The sequence below is a fragment of the Cetorhinus maximus genome, chromosome 12 (genome assembly GCF_964194155.1).
Source record: "Cetorhinus maximus chromosome 12, sCetMax3.hap1.1, whole genome shotgun sequence".
NCBI classification, from domain to species: Eukaryota; Metazoa; Chordata; class Chondrichthyes; order Lamniformes; family Cetorhinidae; genus Cetorhinus; species Cetorhinus maximus.
The window spans coordinates 109,832,143-109,853,126 of record NC_135890.1 but is presented as its reverse complement, the minus strand read 5'-3'; the positions used below and the strand labels follow the sequence as shown (position 1 = coordinate 109,853,126).

General features: G+C 44.3%; 2 protein-coding genes across 9 annotated transcripts in view; one reads left to right on the top strand and one right to left on the bottom strand.

The window, feature by feature from the left end:
• Positions 1 to 20,984, bottom strand: part of LOC144687853 (uncharacterized) — a 251,925-nt gene that overhangs the window by 26,564 nt on the left and 204,377 nt on the right. The gene's annotated exons all lie outside the window — the stretch shown is intronic.
• Positions 1 to 20,984, top strand: part of LOC144687851 (coronin-1C-like) — a 181,055-nt gene that overhangs the window by 139,672 nt on the left and 20,399 nt on the right. For all 8 annotated transcript variants that reach the window (XM_078554383.1, XM_078554389.1, XM_078554384.1 and 5 more), the window contains 3 exons: positions 6,016 to 6,197; positions 7,718 to 7,837; positions 19,187 to 19,291. In XM_078554383.1, coding sequence (XP_078410509.1) covers positions 6,016 to 6,197; positions 7,718 to 7,837; positions 19,187 to 19,291 — 407 coding nt within the window. The remainder of the gene's footprint in view (positions 1 to 6,015; positions 6,198 to 7,717; positions 7,838 to 19,186; positions 19,292 to 20,984) is intronic.

Sequence of the window (20,984 nt, the reverse complement as noted above, 5' to 3'; positions counted from 1 at the left end):
GCTTTTTGATTGGGTCCTTTTAATTGATTGCACACTTGGCAGGACAGCTTGGCAGGAAATTGTTTCACCTTGTTTCCTTATTTTGCTAAGTATGAAAATGGAGAATGTGCTGAGGTAGTACAACTTTTCCATCTTGAGCTCTGCTTTCCTCTGATTAGTGAACCACTCTCTCAATTGAGGTCTCTACCAGAGGGGTTTCACATGTGTTCTAGGTTGATTGAGCTGCCGAAATGGAACCACAAAGCTGGCTTGTACACAAATACAATGAGATGATGGTATTAGGAGAAATTGATGCACTTCAGGTTCCTGTGTTGCAGAATTCAAAACTGAACCAAGTCCTATATAACATGAAAATGTTACAAGTGATCAAGACCGAACTTCTAATCATACACCAACCTCCCAAAAGTCCTAGTTTATGCTCTGACTGGATTTGAATGAGTTGGCATGGTGATAATTTTTCTAATAACATCTCAGGATTTAATTTTGACTCCCGATGTGTAACAGTGCATTGCCTCTCGGTGACACTTCAACAGAAGGCAGTGTATGAACCCTGGGGGATCTATAGCTAGTTCAGCAAATTAATGGAGAGTGTTATGAACTTATTTCCTTTCCTGTCTTCAATAGGCCTCAGGCTCTCCGACACTGTTACTATTTCCTACTTAATCTCGCCAACCCTTACCTCCCTCTTCCCCCTGTCCAAGCCTGCAGCTGTCTTACTGTGAGGGTACATGTCTTAATACCGGTCATGCACTATTATTCTTTCCCATGCCACCCCTCAAGGGGGACAGGCTAGTTTTGGCAACTCCACTGCCACCTTGGCCGAGCACTAAGTCAACATGCATCAAAGATCAAAACTGAAACCTTCCTGATTCCTGTGACTCAATATTACATAACCCAATGCATTTACTCACGAAGACGCAGTGTTATGTCTCTGAATTAATGTTTTATCATGCCAAGCTTGGGCTACCATTTGAGGAAACAATTTTTTTTTTTTTACAAAGAACTTACAGCAGAAACAGCCCCTTCAGCTGAACTGGTCAATGCCAGATGTTGATGCTCCGTATGAGACTCCTTCTGAACCTCTTTCCTTTCTTCATATCAGCATATTGTTCTATTCCTTTCTCCTTATGTACTTATTTAGGTTTTTTATTTTGCCTTTTAAGCAAAACAAACCTCTGATGAGAGTAAAGTTAATTATTATTTTGGAAAACCATAAAACTGTGACTCTGCTTTATACCTGGGACTTTTAAACTAGCTTCACTGTTTGTGCATCACTTTTCTGTCTTGCAAGTGCCCTTTGAACATATTACTCCCAATTCGCATTAATAATGCAGTTTAATGCTTCTAGCAGAAACCTTTTATCAATACCACCTGTTAACTCCAAGTAGGGTCTCTACTTAATATATTTACCCAAGATTTTGGATGCCGTACATTTCTAGCATTGTTATTTATTAGATTTCCAGCATTTTTATTCCCATTTACATCAGCTTGTTTCAACCACAAAGAGCCTGAACTTTTGTCCCCCTGTGTTTCATGAAGAACCACCAGGCTCTCTATAGTTACTCTGCTTGTGACCAGTGCGAACAGTTGTTCCCATAAGCAAGCCCTCACTGCCTCTGAACCGTAGCATGACCTCATGCACAAAGTATCTGATAATGTAGTGTTCCCAGGTTGAACAATAAAACCTTTATGCTGCTGATTAACTGCCTCGTAATTCTGGTCTCTCCAACTGACAAGTAACACTGACACACCATATAATCTTGAGCCATAAAGTACGTCGGGTTTATTAGGTGATCAAATTAAACAAAAATGAGAACAGAAACAGCAGATTTCTGTAGATTATAGTAATTACTCCTTGATTGCTTGTCAGTGCGTAGGAGCAGGAATAGGCCATTCAGCCCCTCGAGCATGTTCCGCCATTCAGTTAGATCATAGCTGATCTGTAACTTAGGGCCATCCATCTGCCTTAGTTCAGTAACCCTTAACACCCCTAACAAAAAAAAATCTTATCAATCTCAGTTTCTAAATTGTCAGTTGACCCCCCCCCCCCCCCCAAACCTCCTCCAGCATAAACAGCTTTTTTTGGGTAGGGAGGGAGGGGTTGGGAAGACAACTGAGTGTGTTCCAGATTTTCCACTGCCTTTTGTGTGAGAAAGTGTTTCTGACATCCTCCCCTGAATGCCCTGGTTCTAATTTTAAGGTTATACCTCCTTGTTCTGGACTCTCCTGCAAGAGGAAATAGAGGAAACACTCTCTCTACCCCATCAAATCCTTTAATCAAAATACCTCTTAGATCACCCCCTATACTCAAGGGAGGACAAACTGAGTCAACGCAACCTGTGCTCGCAAATTAACTCTTCTGGATGTGGCATTCTGATGTGCTGCACCCCTTCGTGGCCAGTATCACTTTGGTTGGGTCTGGTACCCAGAATTGGATGCTGTACTCTAGATGGGGCCTAACCAAAGCTCTGTACACCTGTAACTTGTATTCTGGCTGCCTAGAGATTTGAAAAAAGAAAATTCCATTAGCCTTTTTGAATTTTGTTTGTACCTGCCCATTGGCTCTTAATGATTTCAGTGCTTGGGCACTTAAACCTTTATATTCATAAGCAGTTCCTAATTTTTTTCCCATTAGGAAAACACACTAATCCAACTTTCATGGGGCCAAAGTGGGTGACTGCACACTTTCCCAAATTAAACTCCCTTCTACCACTCACTCAATCTATCAATGCCCTGCAACTTCCTGCTCCCTCTATTTGCTGTTGTACTTAACATCAGAAAACTTGAGATACACAGGCCTCGATTTCTTCATCCAAGTCGTTTACAAATAGTGGAGAAACTGAAACCCCAGCACAGGTCCTTGAGGACATCATAAATCACATCCTGTCAATTTGAGCACATATCCGTTGTCCCTAATCTGTGCCTCCTAATTAATTCCCCCTCAAAGCTAACAGGTTGCCTCCAATTTCATGCGCTCTCATTTTTAACAAGGCCTTATGTGGAACCTTATTGAATACCTTCTGAAGTCCGTACAGATAACCTTCATAGACACTCCCTTAACTGTTTTTTTTACATCTTCATAAAATTCAACTAGGTTCATTAATGATGACTTAGCTATTACAAATCTCATCAGATCATTTTTGTCCAAATGCTTATAACCCTGTCCCTAAGAACAAGATTCTAATAACATCCCTACAGCAAACTTTAGACTAATAGATCTATAATTTCCTAATTTATCTCTAGTACTTCAAGCCCATTTCAATAATGAGAATTTTTTTCTAAATGTCATGTGGCTTTAGTATTTTCTTAACTTGGAATACACTTCCACAAAGTTTACATGTAAACTGGTTATCCACAAAGTCCTTTACCCTACTCTCTCCTGCCATAGCCTGACTGTCAAAGTGGACAATTCTGAAAACTTTATCTTTTTTTTTGATCTACAGACTGTTTCCTTTAGGTAAGTCATGATAAACAATTTTATTGCAAACCAGTCAAACAAGGTGACAACTAACCAGCTGCTGGATTCCCTAGACAAGTGACCACGAATGAATAGAAGCAAGAGTCTTTTCAGAACAAAAATACTGAATCAAATACCGGAACGCTTAAATACTTTGCTTCCTCACATCTTGCATGTGGCTTTGAGCAAGTCAAACCCAGTGAATTTTTAAAATAAATAATTCTGTTTGAGTGTTTTTCTTTTTTAAAAAAAAACTTTTGAACTAAAAGCCATAGCAAAAAGGAACATGTAATAAATTATAGACACAATAATCCATTTTAACCATGTTCTAGTCCACAATTTAAAAAAATTTAGCTTAAGACAGTTCCCCTGAAAAACAAACTTTCACCAGTAACAATGAAATGACTATTTATGGTTAGAGTGTAACAAATGATACATTGAAAGCAGTGCACATGAATACAATCTTGGCTGACCAAATCCAACTCTCGATCTACTTCCTTTGATATGTTTGAAACTGTCACACTCAATTGGCTGACATGAAGCACTGCCAAATCGCATCTGGGCAGGTAAGTAACCTACCAATGCACATGTAGCATCTTTTTAAAGGGAAAAGAGCTTTTTAATAAAAGCAGGCAAATGATCCCATGCAATGGCAATTAATCTCTAAATGACCTCCGATCATGCCCATTTGTATTACTTCTCCACAAGGGGAGCAGGTAGAATCCGATGTTTGACCTGCTGCTGTTAGAATTTCTGTTGTTAAAGGAATATGTAACAATGCAGCACTCTTTCTGTATTTGGAAAGAATCATCAAAACTGTCAACACTCCTTACCTGTACAACACAATATATAATGCACCTGTCATTATAAATCAGTTGTCCTCTAGCATGGGTGGTTTGCCTTTCAGTGGAGATTTGCATCATTTTTTTAAAAATTGCACCTGTGAACTCTTCCTGTCTCTTTACTTCATGTTTTGTTGCAATACTTTTGTCAACTTCTCAGTGAATATGGACTTAAGAATTTACAACAATCAGAACTACCTGTATAAAAAAAGTCACCCTGTAATTATACTCTCCAGCCATTGTAGTGTTGTAGCACCTCAGTTTGGAGTTGCCCAACACCTCAGGCTGCACTTCAAAAAGAGTCCTACACTCCGATCATCTCTGCTGCCCATTTGTTCGAAGTTACCTATTTTTTAAATAATGTAAAATTAAAAATCAGTATAGAATGTATGACTTTAAAATAGGGACTGGTTGATGCCTGTTCATGCTGGTCTAGTTATCCTGCTTTACCTTCAGCCTGTACTTGGTCTTAACTCCCTGTGTCCAGGTTGACTAATTTATATATCAGACCTCTGATTCAAGTGATTTTATTGCAAATGTTGTGAAAATGAAGACATGAGATTGCAGATGGATGTAGATAGGTTGAGTGAGTGGGCAAAGATCTGGAAAATGGAGTTTAATGTGGGAAAATGTGAAGTTGTTCACTTTGGCAGGAAGAACAAAAAAGCAGGGAATTACTTAAATGGAGAACGACTGCATAATTCTGAGGTGCAGAGGGATCTAGGTATTCTAGTACATGAGTCACAAAAAGTTAGTATGCAGGTACAGCAAGGAATTAAGGAAGCTAATGGACTGTTATCCTTTATTACAAGAGGGATTGAACGTAAAAGTAAGGATGCTATGCTTCAATTATACAGGGCATTGGTGAGACAGCATCTTGAATACTGTGTGCAGTTTTGGCCTCCTTATTTAAGGAAGGATGTAAATGTAAATGGTTCAAAGGAGGTTTACTAGATTGATACCTGGAATGAGTGGGTTGTCTTATGAGGAAAGGTTGAACAGACTGGGCTTGTTTCCACTGGAGTTTGGAAGTATGAGGGGTGATTTGATTGAGGTATACAAGATCCTGAATGTCCTTGACAAGGTGGATGTGGAAAGGATGTTTCCTCTTGTGGGTAAGTCCAGAACTAGGGGGCACGGTCTTAAAATTAGGGGTCGCCCTTTTAGGACAGAGATGAGAAAATTTTTGAGGGTTGTGCGACTCTGGAACTTTCTGCCTCAGAAGGTGGTGGAAGTGGGGTCATTGAATATTTTTAAGGCAGAGGTAGAATCTTGTTAGGCAAGGGAATCAAAGGTTATCGTGTTTAGGTGGGAATGTGGAAATCGCAGCACAAGACGATCAGCCATGATTTTATTGAATGGCGAAGCAGGCTGGAGGTCTACTCCTATTCCTATTTCGTATGTTCTTATGGAAAGAGACACGAATGCATTTCAGTTCTAGTTTTTCGCATATTCAGTTAATCTAATGGGAAATAAGTATGGTATTAAAATACTGATTCAACTTTGAAAAGTGCTCAGTTACTTTCCTGCGAATTTTGTTTTTGAAGTTGTTTATATTATGAAACTGAATTGCAGGGATGGCCTGACCCACACTGGTACTTAGTTGTACCTCCTCAAGCATTTGTTTAAGCTCTTTGGGACATACTGATGTCAAGAAAGGTACCATATAATTCAAGTTTTTTTAAATTCATTAGATCTGTGTCCTTTACTATTTAGGGTGCGACAATGTAATCATCATCTGGAATGTGGGAACAGGTGAGGCAATGATAACGCTTGATGAGATGCACCCAGATATGATCTTCAGCACATCTTGGAACCGGAATGGCAGCCTGCTCTGCACAACATGCAAGGACAAGAAACTGAGAGTGATCGATCCACGGAAAGAGGAAATTATTGCTGTGAGTGCTTTCTTATTTCCATTAGTAAAAGTCCTGTGGGGTCCATTATTTGAGACAACACAAGTTGAACCTGATGTAAGCAATAACTAAACATCTCTAACAAGAAATACATCAAAATAAACTAACTCTTAGTGAATGGAGGAAGAAAAACATTTTATAGCTGATTAGTGCAGAACATTGACAAGGTTGAGAAAGATATAAGGAAGGATGCGATGACAGTCCGACCATACATCCGCGTTGTTGCCAAGACCACCTACTTCCATCTCTGTAGCATCAGTCCAACTATGCCCTTACTGAACTTTACCTGTTGCTGGAACCCTCATGCATGACTTTTTTACCTGTAGATTTGACTATCCTAGAGCACTCCTGGCCTGAATCTCATCTTCCACCCTCCATAAACTTAAGCCCATCCAAAACCCTGCTGCCCATGTCCAAACTGGCACCGAATCCCAATCATCCATCGCGCTTGCTTGCCATCCAACACTGGCTCCGATTGAGTAATGTCTCAATTTTTAAGATTCTCATCCTTGTTTTCAAACTCCTCCCTGGCCCAGCCCTTCCCTGCCTCTGTAAACTCCTCCAGCCCTACATGAAATAATGTCAGCTGGGTGTTTTAAATATCTGAAGATTGGAAGATCAGTGGTAAACTGACAGATGTAAGGAGAATTCATAGTTTTGAGGTCATGGTTTTGGGAATCCATAATTTTGAGTTAGTTTAATACATGGCATGAGCTTTGATTTCAATACAATGAGAATGTAAGGAGGAAAGAGGGCATCATCGTGAGATGCAATATTTGGAATGGCAAAAGACCTCGAGGGCCATTGAATGTGGCATTGTTTCAGTAAAAAACAAGGTAACAATCAGGAAGAAAGCTTTTGGAGGTTTGACGTAAGAGAATGGTTGCCAATCAAGATAAGCTTTTTTTTTTCTTGTACCCTGTCCAGGAGTGTGAAGTTCTAGGAGAATGTGAAGTCAGCAAAGATGAATGGCTGTGGGCTTTAAATGTTAGACGTCTTTAGCATGGGGAAAAGCCAGATTTTGAAGACAGCTTTGGTAATGGAGATGATGCGGGAGTGCCATTTGAGGTTAGAGATGATGAGCCAAGAACTTTGAGATAAAGTAAAGGACTCTTCAAAAAAAAAACTGGTAGCCATTGATTCAACTTTTAAGAAGTTTGTTTAAATATAAATTCATATGAAGATAATTGGGGGAGGGAATGGGAAAGGAGAAAGTTGTCTCCATCACTGCAATCACTGCATATACAGACCGGCCCAAAGATACTCTGGGTTGGGGTAGGGGTGGATGCAGCCACGAGAGAAATCATTCTTATCGGTTACACTGTTCCGGAAACCAGGGGCCGCTAACAGATTTTTGTTCAGTGTGCAGTTGAAGGAGTGTACGGCGTATGGATTTTAAATGCGTTTGATGCTGCAAGGAATTCTTTGCTTCCTTTTTCATTGAAACGAAAAGTCTTTTAAAAATATTTTTCCTTCCTTCCCTGAATATTGAATGAATCCAGGAGAAGGATAAAGCTCACGAGGGAGCAAGGCCGATGAGAGCGGTGTTCTTGACGAATGGCTATATCTTTACCACTGGCTTCAGCCGCATGAGCGAGAGACAACTTGCGCTGTGGAATCCGGTGAGTTTGGGTATTTAATACCATTTAGTTTTAAGGAAGGAGGAGAAAGAGAGCTTTTGGTAAATTATTTTCCGATTTACTTTCTGGTTAAATTCTGCATTCTACTTGAGTGAACGCTGGGTTAAAAACTTTCCTTTTGTAGTAGAATAAAATGATACAGGGCTGCATAGTGCAGCCAACCAGTTGTCATGTTGCATTGTTTGGCAAATGGAGAATGATTGCCAAACGTTTTACTCCCTCAAAGATATAACCCCTTTAACAGAGTGTGCAATGTAAACCCATGAGTCAGATGATCAGAGCTTTACATACTTGGGCTGTTTTAATGTTGGCGTGACAGGCTACAGCCCATTGTGCCTCAGCTAGCTAGTACCTCCACCACCCACCCCACACAACTGGATACTGTTGTCTTGGGACCTCTGGTGGTAGAAGTGTAGTACTGCAAACTTGAGCCATTTGATATTTCCAGAAGACAGAGAGAAATGCTTGTTGCTCAGAATGCTCCCTATTACATTGAAAAATACTGGTTAGCTTATTTCAAAATGTCTGACTTATAATGTTTTTAGTAAAAAAATGACCCTAACTGAAGCTGTAAGGATGAATCACTTTTCACCTAGATCACTCCAGTGATGTCACCAATATATCAGAGTGACTATCGATTTCACTAATAGCTAAAAATCTTGGCCAAAACATTGTTAACTAAACTGGGAAGGGCAGCACCCCCAGGTGATAGTTTTGCATAAAAGCTGATGCTGTTGAATTTTAACTTTTGATTTGGATATAATTTCTTTCATGCATTAAATCCTCATTTCAGGTTACCTAGACTCATAGACGTTTACAGCATGGAAGGAGGCCATTCGGCCCATCGTGTCTGTGTTGGTCAACAAAGATCTGATGGCACTAATCCCATTTTCCAGCACTTGGCCCATAGCCCTGGAGGCTATGGCAATGCAAGTGAATATCTAAATACTACTTAAATGTTATGAGAATTTCTGACTCAACCGCCCTTTCAGGCAGTGAGTTCCAGACTCCCACCACCTCTGGGTGAAAGAATTTCCCCTCTTAGCTCACCTCTTACCTTAAATCTATGCCCCCTGGCTTTTGACCCCTCCGCTAATGGAAAACATGCCTTCCTATGCACGCTATCTATGCCCCTCAATCTTATACACCTCTATCAGGTCCCCTCTCAACCTTCACTGCTCCAAGGGAAACAAACCCAGCCTATCCAATCTTTGCACATAGCTCAGACCCTCCAGCCCAGGCAGCATCCTGGTGAATCTCCTCTGCACCTCCAGTGCAATCACATTCTCCTTATAATGTGGTGACCAGAACTGCAAGCAGTACTCCAGTTGTGGCCTAACCAGCGTTTCATATAGTTCCAGCATAACCTCCCTGCTCTTGTACTCTATGCTTCAGCTAATAAAGGCAAGTATCCCATTTGCCGCCTTAACCACTGCGCTGCTACCTTCAGGGATCTGTGGATATGAACACTGAGGTCCTCTAATCTTCAGTACTTTCCAAGGTCCCACCATTCATTGTGTAATCCCTTGTCTTGTTAGCCCTGCCCAAATGCATTATTTCTCTCTTTTTTCTGGGTTGAATTCCATTTGCTGCTGCTCTGGCCACCTGACCAGTCCATTCTTATCCTCCTCCAGTTTACGGCTATCCTCCTCACTATTTGCCACCCTACCAATTTTCGTGTCATCCACAAACTTCTTGATCATACCCCCTACGTTTAAATCCAAATCATTTATGTACACCACAAACAGCAAGGGCCCCAGCACTGAGCCCTGCGGAACCCCACTGGAAACAGACTTCCAGTCACAGAAACATCCCTCTACCATCACCCTCTGCTTCCTGCCTCTCAGCCAAATTTTGATCCAATGTGCCATTTTGCCTTGGATCCCATGGGCTGTTACTTTCTTGACCAGTCTGCCACGAAGGACCTTATCAAAAGCTTTGCTAAAGTCCACGCAGACCACATCAAATGCATTACCCTCATCAACACTCCTGGTTACCTCCTCAAAAAATTCGATTAAATTTGTCAAACACAACCTTCTCTTAACAAATCCATGCTGACTATCCCTGATTAATCCATGTCTCTCCAAGTGCAGATATATTCTGTCCCTCCGAATTCTTTCTAGTAACTCCCCCACTGCTGTGGTTAGGCTAACTGGCCTATAATATATAATAATAACTGGTCTATCCCTTCCTCTTTTAATAATGCGACAACATTAACAGTCCTCTGGCACCTCACCTGTGGCCAGAGAGGATTTGAAAATTACAACCAGGGCCCCTGATATCTCTTTCCATGCCTCCCTCAACATCCTGTGATACATCTCATCCAGGCCTGTGAATTTATCCACTTTTAAGGCCGCTAAACCCGCTAGTACCTCCTGTCTCTCCATGTTAATTTCCTCTAATATTTGACAGTCCTCCACCCTGATGTCTATACCTGTGTCGCCCTTTTCCATTGTGAAGACCGACACAAAGTATTCATTGAGGACTGTACCCACGCCTTCCGGGGGTCCACACACAGGTTACCTCTATGGTCTCTAATTGCCCCTGCTCTTTCCCTAGTTATTCTCTTGCTCTTTATATGTTTAAAAAACCCCTTTGGCTTTTCCTTTATTCTACCCACCAACGCTTCCTCATGCACTCTTAGCTTTCCTAATTTCCTTTTTAAGTTCCTCCCCCCCGCCCCCAGCACTTTTTATACTCCTCTTGGGGCTCTGCTGTATTGAGCCCTCGGTATCTGCCATAAGCTTTTTTGTCTCAATCCTAACCTTTATGTCCCTTGCCCTGTAATCTTGCTATTTCCTCCTTGAATGTCTCCCACTGCTCTGACACAGTTTTACCGGCAAGTAGCTGCTCCCAGTTCACTTGGGCCAAGTTGCATCTCATCTTAATAAAAATAGCCTTTCCCTAGTTTAGAACTTTTATTCTTGGCCCAACCTTTTCTTTTTCCATAACTATCCTAAATCTAATTGAGTTATGGTCACTATTTCCAAAATGCTCCCTTACCGATACGCCTTCCACCTACCTGGGCTCATTCCTGAACATTAGGCCCAGAACTGCCCCCTCCCTTGTTGAGCTTTCTATGTACTGGCTAAGAAAATTATCCTGGATCCAACTTAAGAATTTTGCTCCTTCCCTACCTTGCACACAAAACTACCCCAGTTAATAAGTGGGTAGTTAAAATCCCCTACTATTACTGCCTTATTATTCTTACACATCTCTGAAATTTGATTACACATTTGATCTTCTATCTCTCCCTGACTGGTTGTGGGCCTATAGTGCACACCCAACAGCGTGTTTGCCCCTTTTGAGTTTTTTTACTTCTACCCATTTGGCCTCATATTTAATGATCCTTCCAAGATATCATCCCCCCTCAATGTTATTATTGATTCCTTGATCAATATTGTGATTCTTCCCGCCCCCCCCATCCCACCCTCCTCTTTATCTCACCTGAATACCCTATAACCAGGAATGTTGAGCTGCCAATCCTGCCATTTTAGCCAAGTCTTGGTCATAGCTATGATATCATACTCCCATGTGCCTATCTGTGCCCTCAGCTCGTCTGTCTTATTCCTCAGGTTCCTTGCATTAAAATATATTCCATTTAGCCTGGCTAAACTCACTTCTTTCTTATCTAGCCTATGTTTCCTCTGCCTTCCAGACTCACTAGCGTTTTAACTTCTAATTCCATCTCAGCTTCTCTGCCCTCTGAACTACTTTTCAGGACCCCATCCCCCTGCCAATTTAGCTTAAATCCGCCCCAACAGCATTAGCAAACCACCCCGTGAGGATGTTGGTCCCATTCCTGTTCGGATGTAACCCGTCCAACTTGTACAGGTCCCATCTCCCCCAGAAATGGTCCCAATGCCCCAGGAATCTAAAGCCCTCCCTCCTGCACCATCACTCAAGCCATGCATTCATCTGCTCTATCCTCCTATTCCTATACTCACTACTGAGTGGTACCGGGAGTAATCCAGAGAATACTACCTTTTAAGCCCTGCTTTTCAATTTCCTAACTCCTTAAACTCTGCTTGCTGGACCTCATTTCTCTTTCTTCCTATGTCATTGGTCCCAACATGGACCATGACCTCTGGCTGTTCACCCTGCCCCTTCAGAATGCCCTGCAGCCATTCCGTGACATCCTTGACCATACCCGGAAGACAATATACCATTCTGGAGTCGGGTCTATGGCCGCAGAAGCACCTGTCTACTCCCCTCACTAACAAATCCCCTACCACTATTGCCCTTCCACACTTCTCCTTCTCTCTCCCCGCCCTGCCCCAAGCAGCTGGACCACCCATGGCCTTTGCTCTGGTTGGCCTTCAAAGATGGAACTGTCACACTCTCCATTTTCCAAGGCCAAAAAAACGGTTTGCAAGCGCGATGCACTCGGGGGGGATTCCCTCGCTGCCTCCTGGTCCCCTTCTTCTGTCTGGCAGAATTCCTTCTCTGCTTGCACTCCCTTAAGCTGCAGGGTGACTGCGTCCTTAAACGTGCTATCCATGAACGTCTGCCTCGTGAATACACCATAGTGTCCCCAGCTGCTGCCCAAGTTGCTCCAGTCAGAGGTGGCTCCTGCACACATGGCCATCCAGACCATCAGGAGCACTTAGGATTTCCCACATAGTGCAGGATGTGCAAATCATGGGACTGAGCTCCCCAGACATAGCTTAACTAAATACAAAATTGCCCCTTGCTTTTATTTTACCCTTACTCCTACTTGAGCCTCGCTAGTTTAGCCCCTCTCTGTCCCAGAGCCTCGCTGGTTTAGCCCCTCTGTGTCCCAGAGCCTCGCTGGTTTAGCCCCTCTGTGTCCCGGAGCCTCGCTGGTTTAGCCCCTCTGTGTCCCGGAGCCTCGCTGGTTTAGCCCCTCTGTGTCCCGGAGCCTCGCTGGTTTAGCCCCTCTGTGTCCCGGAGCCTCGCTGGTTTAGCCCCTCTGTGTCCCGGAGCCTCGCTGGTTTAGCCCCTCTGTGTCCCGGAGCCTCGCTGGTTTAGCCCCTCTGTGTCCCGGAGCCTCGCTGGTTTAGCCCCTCTGTGTCCCGGAGCCTCGCTGGTTTAGCCCCTCTGTGTCCCGGAGCCTCGCTGGTTTAGCCCCTCTGTGTCCCGGAGCCTCGCTGGTTTAGCCCCTCTGTGTCCCGGAGCCTCGCTGGTTTAGCCCCTCTGTGTCCCGGAGCCTCGCTGGTTTAGCCCCTCTGTGTCCCGGAGCCTCGCTGGTTTAGCCCCTCTGTGTCCCGGAGCCTCGCTGGTTTAGCCCCTCTGTGTCCCGGAGCCTCGCTGGTTTAGCCCCTCTGTGTCCCGGAGCCTCGCTGGTTTAGCCCCTCTCTGTCCCGGAGCCTCGCTGGTTTAGCCCCTCTGTGTCCCGGAGCCTCGCTGGTTTAGCCCCTCTGTGTCCCGGAGCCTCGCTGGTTTAGCCCCTCTGTGTCCCGGAGCCTCGCTGGTTTAGCCCCTCTCTGTGCCGGAGCCTCGCTGGTTTAGCCCCTCTCTGTCCCGGAGCCTCGCTGGTTTAGCCCCTCTCTGTCCCGGAGCCTCGCTGGTTTAGCCCCTCTCTGTCCTGGAGCCTGGCTGGTTTAGCCCCTCTCTGTCCCGGAGCCTCGCTGGTTTAGCCCCTCTCTGTCCCGGAGCCTCGCTGGTTTAGCCCCTCTCTGTCCCGGAGCCTGGCTGGTTTAGCCCCTCTCTGTCCCGGAGCCTGGCTGGTTTAGCCCCTCTCTGTCCCGGAGCCTGGCTGGTTTAGCCCCTCTGTGTCCCGGAGCCTCGCTGGTTTAGCCCCTCTGTGTCCCGGAGCCTCGCTGGTTTAGCCCCTCTCTGTCCCGGAGCCTCGCTGGTTTAGCCCCTCTCTGTCCCGGAGCCTGGCTGGTTTAGCCCCTCTCTGTCCCGGAGCCTCGCTGGTTTAGCCCCTCTCTGTCCCGGAGCCTCGCTGGTTTAGCCCCTCTCTGTCCCGGAGCCTCGCTGGTTTAGCCCCTCTCTGTCCCGGAGCCTCGCTGGTTTAGCCCCTCTCTGTCCCGGAGCCTCGCTGGTTTAGCCCCTCTCTGTCCCGGAGCCTCGCTGGTTTAGCCCCTCTGTGTCCCGGAGCCTCGCTGGTTTAGCCCCTCTCTGTCCCGGAGCCTCGCTGGTTTAGCCCCTCTCTGTCCCGGAGCCTGGCTGGTTTAGCCCCTCTCTGTCCCGGAGCCTCGCTGGTTTAGCCCCTCTCTGTCCCGGAGCCTCGCTGGTTTAGCCCCTCTCTGTCCCGGAGCCTCGCTGGTTTAGCCCCTCTCTGTCCCGGAGCCTCGCTGGTTTAGCCCCTCTCTGTCCCGGAGCCTCGCTGGTTTAGCCCCTCTCTGTCCCGGAGCCTCGCTGGTTTAGCCCCTCTCTGTCCCGGAGCCTCGCTGGTTTAGCCCCTCTCTGTCCCGGAGCCTCGCTGGTTTAGCCCCTCTCTGTCCCGGAGCCTCGCTGGTTTAGCCCCTCTCTGTCCCGGAGCCTCGCTGGTTTAGCCCCTCTCTGTCCCGGAGCCTCGCTGGTTTAGCCCCTCTCTGTCCCGGAGCCTCGCTGGTTTAGCCCCTCTCTGTCCCGGAGCCTGGCTGGTTTAGCCCCTCTCTGTCTGTGGACCCCCCCCACGACTACTGAAAATGACATGCCCTACTTCCCAGTCCAGACTGGGACAAATGTGGGAGCACCAGGTCACCGTTCTAAACACCACCACCGCCAAACAATGTTTTAAGGGTGCGTTTCAACAATGTATTTGATCTGAGTGATTTAAAGGTGATAGGCTAGGGCTGGCTTTCCCTTAGAACAGAGAAGGTTGAGGTGAGATTTGATACAGCTGTGCAATGGTTTTGATAGAGTAAATAGAGAGAGGCAATGTGAAACTATTTTAACACAGCAAATCATGATCTGAAAGGGAGGTGGAAGCAGATTCATTAGTAACATTCAAAAGAGAATTGGATCAATTCTTGATGGGAAAGAGTTTACAGGACTATGGGAAAAGAGCAAGAGAGTGGGATTACGTGGCTTGCTCCACCAAAGAGCCAGCAACAATGGGCCAAATGGCAGCCTCCTTTGCTGTATCTTTGATTGTGTCATTCCATGTGGACTTTGCTCGTCTTTGAGCATTGTTGTGGAGCTGTCAGTTGAATTCCTGAGTGAGACTGAGTGCTCTTGGACTTGGTCTGTGCTTCTGTTTGTGATCTGACGGCTGAAAATGAACTAAATCATTTAGTAGCATTGCAAATTTGGGTGCAACCCATTGATTTGCTTGTAAATACATATTAAGCCGGCCTCTTCTTCTGGAGCCTCCTTGTGGCTGATTAGGGAAGAGAAGCCGCTTTTGTTACTCAGATTTGAAAGTGAGGGGTCAGATATCCCAGTGCCTCGCTTCACAGAATGGTGGGCCTTCAATTTCCATCTAGCTTGTCCCCAAGTGTACTGAGCCTTGGTAAGAGGGGGTCAGGCAGTAGACTTGTCATTGCTAATGATGGAAGTCTCTCTGGGAAGCGATACCATCCACCTTCTGATTTTAAAAAAAAATTTCAAAGAAAGAAGGGCGTTGGGAGGGGATTCTTTTCCAGAGTTGTGTGGTCCAGAAGATTCCTTTAGCCAAGAACTCGCAACTCGTTTGTGTAGTTGGGGAAGTTCTGTTTTTAAGGGATTTGGTGTTTTGTTTGATTTAGTTGACTTTGTTCGTAGAGTTTTGCTGAAATGATATATTTTTTTAAAAAACACTCTTTTTGAAAACTGGCATCACACTAGGCAGGTGAAGCCACACACGGGCAAATGTAGTGGCAAGAGCCGTTCATAATGAGACGCTGTTATTGGAAATGCTCCAGGTATTGCTGCACGCTCTGAACCATTTAAAGCTGGTGTCAATGAATGGTAGCTCTGAATGGAGTGGCTTGGGCATTTAGTTAAACTGCAGTTATTGGTGTTCCAATAATGCCTTTGAAGATAATATACAAGAAAAAGAAAGTTAACAACACAAAAATAAGCTGCCTGGCTCAACCAGTAGGTGTTATCATTTACCCTCCATGTAAGGGAGCATTAAAATCATATGTACCCACCCAGTTCCCATATACCCTTCCTTCCATCTACCTGTCCAATCTAATCTGTAATGTTGACATGGTTTCTGCCTTAATCAACTCATCCTGAATTCTATCATTCCATGATGCTGTGCATAAAGAACGCTTTCGTGCTCAGTATTCTAAATCCCTTGTATTTAACCTTGTAAGCACGGCCCCTCATGCTAGCCCTATCGACGCCTTTCTGGAAATGATCAATGTCGGAGGGCCAGTGTGCAGCATCAGAGGCATAAAGCAAGTTCCAGTCACTCACCCCACTGAATGCTTGGCATGTTGCTATGCTAGTGCTGAACAGAGAGCAGGAATTGATTGAAAGGGAAGGAGGGAGAGCACAGTTGAGCTTTATTCCTGTTCTAGAAGGGAACGGCCAGCTCTGAATGCACTGGCAGGGCAAAGGAAGGTAAATACTCTAAATATTGGAGAAATGAAGACATCATTTGTACAGAATTAAAACATTCAAAGCCAGAACAGTTCAGAAAACATGGTAACGTTTCCCACAGGTTGGACCTTAAGACAGTCTTTTGCGAGGTGGCATTTAAGAATGCAATGACCATTTTGTGTTCTAAACTTTTTATTTTAAAAAATACCCTTGGGTGATGCAGGTTGTAATTTTGTTTTAAGGTAATCGCATGCATAGACTTAAAAAAAAAGTCATGGTTCAGTGGTAGCATTATCAATCACTGAGTTCGAGGTTTTGGATTCTAGTTCTACTGCATGACTCGAACTTATAATTTAGGTGGACAGTTCAGTGCGGTACTGGAGGACTGCTGCCTTGATGTTTTTGGAAGCAATATTGAACCAAGGCTCTGTGTGCTTTATGGTGGATATGAAAGACCCCATTGCACAACTCCAAGAGCAGGGTGTTCTTTTGATAAAGAAAAAAATTTTGCTTTTATATGTGTATAAGCGTTCTGCACTGCAGTGCTGCTCATTGCAGTACTGTTGCTAACCACCATGTGGCCCTGATGCACCATTTTGTCGCAAATCTTGGTTTGGTAGAGCCTTTGAATAACTATAGCCTTATCCGACAGTCTTAAATATCTTTCATATTGCACATACAGTTTATAACTTTTAAACTGGCTATTATCATCATGTTTCATATACTTGCTGCCAAAAACATAATTGGGTGGTATTCATTCTTCTTGTTCAGAGGTTTTAAAGATCATAATTTGCTTGTCAATTCATGCTTTGTGTATATCCCTACTGCCAGAATCTAATCTAAGTTCCTTCTAATGTGTTTTGCCATCCACCAAAATATTGCCCTCAACTACCACTCATTGTTGGATTTACATCATATTTGGCACCCAGCCACACCACCTGCAGTAAGACCACCCTGCTGAATCTCAAATTATATCCTAAAGCGGCTGCAGGCACAGTTAACTATCTTTTGTCGTTGCCTTGTACCTCACCACTGATTCCTATGTCAGTGGGCACAGCAGTCTCCTCCTCATTTATTCATGATCATCTCCATGACCCTTATGTTCCCATTCCTATCAATCTCTGTGCATTTGACATGTTTCAGATGGTATTTCTGTGAATGTCTGCACATTCATATGTGCTATCTCTATTTAGAGTCCCCATCTTATTCACCTACAAACTTCTCTTTTGACATCCATAACTGCAGGGTCAGCTTCTATATTGTCTTTTATTTCATTTAACTCTGTGCTTGTATCATTGACTCCAAAATCAATGTCGTGACTTAGAGGGTTAAATTGAGGTCAGGTTATATAGACTAGACTTGTGTTCCCCCAAGTATAGAGGATTAAGGGGTGATCTAATTGAAGGGTTTAAGAGGATTTAGGGAGTTGAAAGGACAGTAAGAAACTCCTTCCTCTGATTGGGGAGTCCAGGACAAAGGGGCATAACTTTAAAGTTAGAGCTAGGCTGTTAATGGATAATGTTAGGAAGCATTTCTTCATGCAAAGGGTAGTGAAAACCTGGAACGCTCTTCCCCCAACAAGCTGTTGAGGATGGGGGTCTTTCAAATCTGATTTTTGTTATGTTGAGGGATTTGAACCAAGGTGGGTAAAATGGAGTTAAGGCCCAGATAGGTCATGATCTAATTGAATGGCAAAGCAGGCTCGAGGGGCTGAATGGCCTCCTTCTGTTCCTACATTCCTGTTGTTGCTATACTATTCGTGGTTGATTGCACAATGTTCAGTACCATTCATGACTCCCCAGGTACTGAAGCACTCCATGTCCATGTGCAGGAAGACCTGGACAATATTCAGGCTTGGGCTGAAAGTGGCAAGTAACATTTGTGTCACACAGACGCCAGGCAATGATCACCTCCAACAAGAGAGAATCTAACCATCTCCCTTTGACATTCAGTGGCATTACCATTACTGAATCCCCCACTATCAACATCCTGGGGGGTTACCATTGACCAGAAACTGAACTGGAGCAGCCATATAATAGTGACTATAAGAGCAGGTCAGAGGCTGGGAATTCTGCGGCTGGTATCTCCCCTCCTGACTCCCCAAAGCCTGCCCACCATCTACAAAGCATAAGTCAAGAGTTTGATGGAATACTATTCACTTGCTTGGATGAGTGCAGCTCCAACAGCACTCAAGAAGCTCGACACCATCCAGGAGCAAGCAGCCCACTTGATAGGCACCTCATCCATCACCCATTAACATTCATTCCCTCCACCAGCGACGAACAGTGGCAGCAGTGTGTACCATCTATAAGATGCATTGTAGCAACTCACTAAGGCTCGCTCCTTTGACAGCACCTTCCAAACCCATGACCTCTACCATCCAGATGAACAAGAGCAGCAGATGCATGGGAGCACCACCTTCTGGAAGTTCCCCTCCAAACCCCACACCACCCTGACTTGGGACTATATTGCCACTCCTTCGCAGTTGCTGGGTCAAAATCGTGGAACTCCCTAACAGCACTGTGGGCGTCCCTAAAATACATGGACCGCTGTAGCCCAAGAGGTGGCTATCTAGCTCCTTCTCGAGGGCACTTAGGAATGGACAATAAATGCTGGCCTAGCCAGGAGCACCTGCATCCCATGAACAATTAAATAAAGAAAAAAACTATCTGTGCATCTGATATCCAATAATGGACCAATCTACCTGCTTCCTAAACCTTCAAATTGGCAAAACTGAAGCCATTCTGCCTGTATTTAGCACCGGCTGCTGCCTTGATCATGTTGCACTGCACCAAGAATATCAAGCAACAAGGGAACTGCGATTAATGGAAGGGAGGGAGCAACAATTTGCAAATATATTTTTCATGCATTTGCAGAGCTCTTACTGATTCTAGATCCTCTTTCTAGGAAAATATGGATGAACCCATAGCTCTGCATGAAATGGATACCAGCAATGGCGTTCTTTTACCGTTCTACGATCCAGATACAAACGTCGTTTATTTGTGCGGAAAGGTAAGAATTTGCATCTTGGATATGTTATAAATACCTAGTCCGTTGTTCATAGTAATATTTGAGAGGTAATTTTTAGCTCTGGGAAGATTAAATTTTAATTGTAGAAAATGTGATAAATGCAACTGAAGCAACTTGAAGACTATTAAAAGGTTGGGGCCATGTTGACCTAAGGGATTAACAGCTAAGGTAAGATAATAAAACAGCAGGAGGCCTTACTTAGCTGGAGGATTGGAGGTGAGGTGTCTACACTGCTTGCAAAAAGATGCAACCCAAAGATTTGTTTTGTTTCGGGAGTTAGTTAATTTAAAAACGTTCAGTGAGTCCTGGAAGGCGACATCATCATGGAGATGGATGGAGCTTGAGAAAGCTCTAGGGTTTCGATTTGTGTGTTTGCTTGGGGAATGAGTGCTCTGCTGTTGGCAGGCTCCAGGCAGAAAATGTGTTGCTGTTAGCTGGCTCTGTGCAGTTAGTGCTCAGGAGAAGTCCTGGGGAGCTGAGGAGGTGGCAGAACGTCACTGGCTCCATGCTGGGAGAGGGTTACAGCTCAGAAGGAGCCCTGGGAGCCATTTATAGCTTGGTGTAGTTTGGGAGATTGAGGCTTGGTTAAATCCAGGGGCTGTGCCAGCCCATTGAAGCTAGATGGTTATTAAAGAGCTGAAATTACACCAGTAAGTAGAAGCTGGAGTACAGACTCTGAAATCCAGGGGAACGAGATTGAAACTCTGGGAGGTGTGCAGTCATTGAGGCAGTCCGAGTTGGATGGATTTGCGGGAATTCTGAGGCTTGATGTTTGAAAGTGAGAAGTTTGGAGTCCCTCGTGAGGGAGGCAGCGTTTCAATGAGATTGGCTGGCTTGGTGTTTACTGAAATCTGGGTGGGTTGCTGAGAAATCCATGGGATCTATATTGGTTGCATTTGCTCTTTATTGTGCAGTGTGATGTGTTTGACCACAGTTTGCCTGTTAATTCACATGTACCTCATATTAACCCTGAATATTATAGTATGAAATAGATATTGTAAATTTTATCTTTTTGACCTTGAACAGTAAAGTTTATTGGTTTTGTTCAAAAGCCGAGGAATCTTGTAGCTTTTTATTCTCTTAGCAAGTGCCTTGAATCTCAAACTTTGTCTACTTTAAAGTTATTGGTCCCTAACAGGATCTTACCAAAAACTTGGCATCTGGTCTAAGATCATGACAGATACTGAGCATCCTTTTAGTCCATTTCTTTGTATACATAACATCAAAATACAATATTTTAAAGACATCTCCAGCTTTGACAGACGAGTGAATCACAGAACCATCTTTTTGCAACTGCTTTCCTGATGCAACAGAACTCCTTTGTATGTGGCTGGTTTCCCAGTTAAACCAGTGGCTTTACCTGTTTGCAGAACTGGCTCTTTGATCAGTGTTAAATATATGCAGCTACTGAGAGCATTAATGAACTGCACTGGGCATGGTTTTTTTTCTCTTTGAAAAAAAGCTCAATTTTGCAAATGTGATACTTAATTCCGATGGACTGTGGTGAAGCCTATCTTGTTTCGCACCATAGCAGAGGTGCTTCACACAGACTGGAAAATATTAGGGTGGAAATGAAAGGAGTGGAGGGAAGAGTGCGCTAGGTCAGTGTTAGCTGTGTCAGCTCTTGTCAATGCAGCCTTTCTGAAATGGGACAATGGGCTATTCTAGAGACCCG